The 3,686-nt window shown below is 42.0% G+C and overlaps 1 protein-coding gene across 1 annotated transcript; it reads left to right on the forward strand.

The window, feature by feature from the left end:
* Positions 1-2,485: 2,485 nt before the first annotated feature.
* On the forward strand, positions 2,486-3,442 carry LOC120383665 (olfactory receptor 14A16-like). The gene has a single exon (XM_039501833.1). The coding sequence runs from the start codon at positions 2,486-2,488 to the stop codon at positions 3,440-3,442; it is 957 nt and encodes a 318-aa protein (XP_039357767.1).
* The last annotated feature ends 244 nt before the right edge of the window (positions 3,443-3,686 follow it).

Here is a 3,686-nt window from a genome sequence, read left to right on the forward strand (position 1 = left end):
CAAGCTATATGTGCCTTACTCCCATAGGTTCCTTTATGAATCTCAGGCTTCATTATGTGAAATTCAAGAGACGCCTGGGCCTTGGACATGAACAAGATAGACACAGGAGCAGGATTACAAAGGCACCTAAAGAAGGAGACAGGTGCCTACTGGAATTGACAATAGCATCTAAGCAGGTGAAGCTCCTAACTCCCACTGAATGACCATGGGATTTAGCCACCTAACTCATTTAGAAGCATTGATCAATCCCTGTAGGTGCCTGTCTTCACCTTTGAAAACCTAGCCCACGGATAACACAGAAGCTGGGCTGGAATCAGGGAATGCTGGGGGAGATCATGGGCCCCGTGTTATGTGGAGTTCAGAGCTGAGGGACAGAATGGCTCTTTTGGCTTTATCACCTATTCATCTATGCACTTGCCTGAGGGCCTCTGCTGCTGAGCTGTGCAGGGCTCCAGGGAGTGAGTCCCACTAGCCCTTAGGAAATAGACATGAATAAATCATCTTCCCACAGCATCAGTCCTTTAATGCCAGTGATGCTCAACGCCAGCTACGGACAGCTCATCTGCAGAGAGCAATAGGTTTGAGTCTAGTTCAGTCTCAGAATGAGGAGGTGGGGAAAGGATTCTCGGATACCTGTACCTTTAGCTTCTAGATTGTGGTATATAGATAGATATTGACCAAAGAATCCTGATGCTGAATGACTGAATGTGTCATATGTTGGAAAAAAATCCAAAGATCAGTACAGTAAGTTTGCTATTTCAATTAAATATGTTGGGTGATCAACATATGGGGGGAAATTATGATGCTAAATAAGACATTATGATCTCACTAAGACTTTTACTCTTAGTTTAATGCAATACCTGCTGGTGATTGGAATTTTTCCACCCTCTGGGAAAATGTTGATTTTTCACAGAAAATCACAAATTGATATTTTCCCCAGTTTTTTTGGCAAATGGAAACTTTCTCCTGAAAACTGGATTTTTTTATCACAAAACCAAAAAAAGTTGTTTTTTGAGTTTTCAGTTTCTTTACAAAAGAATCCCAAAATGTTTCAGGGAAGCAAACAGACTATATGATTTTGTTGGTGGTGGTGTTGTTTAGATGAAAAATGAATCTCCTTTAGAAATAACACAGCTGAAAATTTCCAACCAGCCGTAAATTTTACATAAATGTCAGAACATTAATATTGCCTGATAAGAGCTCAATTTCAAACCCATTTATTCTATTGCATCTGTGCGATTTCTCTTTCAAAGGGATCATTGCGTAGAGGTAACAATTAAATAACTAGTAAAGCTGGCAGCGCACAGAAAGTTTCATACAGACGAGTCTCTTAAAACCCCAGTTTAGAGTTGAACGAGGCAGGAAAAGCCTGTCTATCCTGCCGCCATTCAAGGACATACGAGACCTCACTGGGAGTAGAATCCTGATCTCCTGGTCTAGCTCCACACTGTTGCTGGCTGAGTGTAAAGGAAGTAAATGGGTTCGCAGAACTTACACAGGGTAAGACATGGGGTCATGTTCTTAAAGGTATTTAGGTGCCTAGTGGGACTTTCAGAAGCACCTAGGAGCTTACAACTCATTGATTTCAAGGGGTTTTGGAGACCTAGATGCTTTTGAAAATCCCACTAGGTGCCTCAATACCTTTAAGAATCTGCCCCACAATCCCTCTCCGAAAGCCCTTACAGTCCTAGTAGACAAGGCAGAGAAAGGGAGGGAACGGAAACATAAGCAGAAAGAGGGGAAATGACAGGGCTAAGGTCACACAGCATGTCACTGGCAGAGACAAGAATAGAGCTCATGTGTCCTGACAACCCCTGCACTGCACAGCACAGAGTAAACGATACAACATAGCAATGATGGAGGGATGCTGCTAGTCCATTGTTACATGCAGGCAGAAGTGCAGCTGGGAATTGTTGCCATAAATCAATTTGGAAGCAGGCAGCAGGCTGTCTAGGCAAAGAGCTTGGGATAGAAACAACACAGATGAGCTGCTACTTGCGATGCTGGAGTAGTATACGTCATATTGTCCTACAAAGCGAGAAGTAGGCAGTGTTGGTATTTTAGTCTATTAGTTTCATGCCCAAGTTGTGAGCTTGGTGATGGTTGCAATGGGGGATCCTTCTTTGCAAGAATCATTGGATTTGGAATGTGCTTTGTTCCATCCTTCACACTGCATTTTATCAAGCTACACCTGGGGCCAAATCCTCAGATCTTGTAAAGTGATGAAGCTCTGTTGAGTTTAAGGGATGTTACACTATTGTGATAATGTGACTGATTGATTGTCAGAGGAAAGGAGCACTAACAACAGCTACTCATTGTAAGTGTTGAGTTCTGTCCACCAGCAGGTATTGCATTAAACTAAGAGTAAAAGTATAATGAAATATTAGGAAAAGGAGAAACAGGGCCATTCTCTGTGTCACTCTAATCTTGACCATTGTCCTTCTCATTCACTCCACAGCCATCACACAACGTACTGAGGAAGAAAATGTCCAACCAAACCACCGTGACTGCATTTCTTCTCCTGGGATTCTCTGACATTAGGGAAATGCAGATTTTACACTTTATTGTATTTCTAGTGCTTTACCTGATATCCCTGCTGGGGAACCTTCTCATCATCACAGCCATAGCCCTCGACCATCACCTTCACATCCCCATGTACTTCTTCTTGATTAATCTGTCCATCCTAGACTTTGGCTACATCTCTGTCACCATCCCCAAATCCATGGTCAATTCCCTCATGAACACCAGATTGATTTCTTATTATGGATGTGTTGCCCAAGTCTTTTTTTTCTTATTCTTTGCTTCAGCCAATTTTGCCATACTGACCATAATGGCGTATGACCGATACGTCGCCATCTGCCAACCACTGCACTATGAGATGGTGATGAACAGGACAGCTTGTGTCCAAATGGCAGCAAGTGCCTGGATCAGTGGTATTCTCTATTCTGCACTGCACACTGGGAACACATTTGCGATATCCTTCTGTGGAGGCAATATGGTGGATCAGTTCTTCTGTGAAATTCCCCAGCTCCTCCATCTTGCCTGCTCTGACTCATATCTTGGTGAAGTTGTTCTTATTTCTCTTAGTGTGCTTTTATGTTTAAGCTGCTTTGCTTTTATAACTGTGTCATATGTTCAGATCTTCAAGACAGTGATGAGAATCCCTTCTGAGCAGGGCCGGCATAAAGCCTTCTCCACCTGCCTCCCTCACCTCATTGTGGTCTCCTTATTCCTTTTCACTGGCCTCTTTTCCTTTCTGAAACCCACCTCCAACTCAACCTCAGATCTGAATCTCTTGGTGGCTGTTCTCTATTCTATAATGCCCCCAATAATGAATCCCATCATCTACAGCATGAGAAACAAGGACATGAAAGGTGCACTGGGTAAACTGATAGGTTGGAGGTTATTCAGCAAGAATAAAATGTCTATATTTCTCCACTGATCACAGTTTCATTCTGTGTTTTTTTATAAATATAATCAGCTGATGACATTATTGGCTTCATGAGAACATACTGTGCAATCTGTTTATGCAAAATTGGGTATTTCCACTGATAAAAATCCAGACAAACTTAAGTCAAGAAAAATAGTTGTTACTGTACGTTTTTATCAAAGTAATTTAGATTGGAATCTATCTATCTATCTATCTATCTATCAATCAATAGTCAGGATGAGCTCTACCCTGACAT

Source organism: Mauremys reevesii, linkage group 15, assembly GCF_016161935.1.
Source record: "Mauremys reevesii isolate NIE-2019 linkage group 15, ASM1616193v1, whole genome shotgun sequence".
Classification (NCBI taxonomy): Eukaryota; Metazoa; Chordata; order Testudines; family Geoemydidae; genus Mauremys; species Mauremys reevesii.

Excerpts from the sequence above, each read along its gene's own strand:
- LOC120383665 (XM_039501833.1), top strand. The coding sequence starts at position 2,486 with ATGTCCAACCAAACCACCGTGACTGCATTTCTTCTCCTGGGATTCTCT.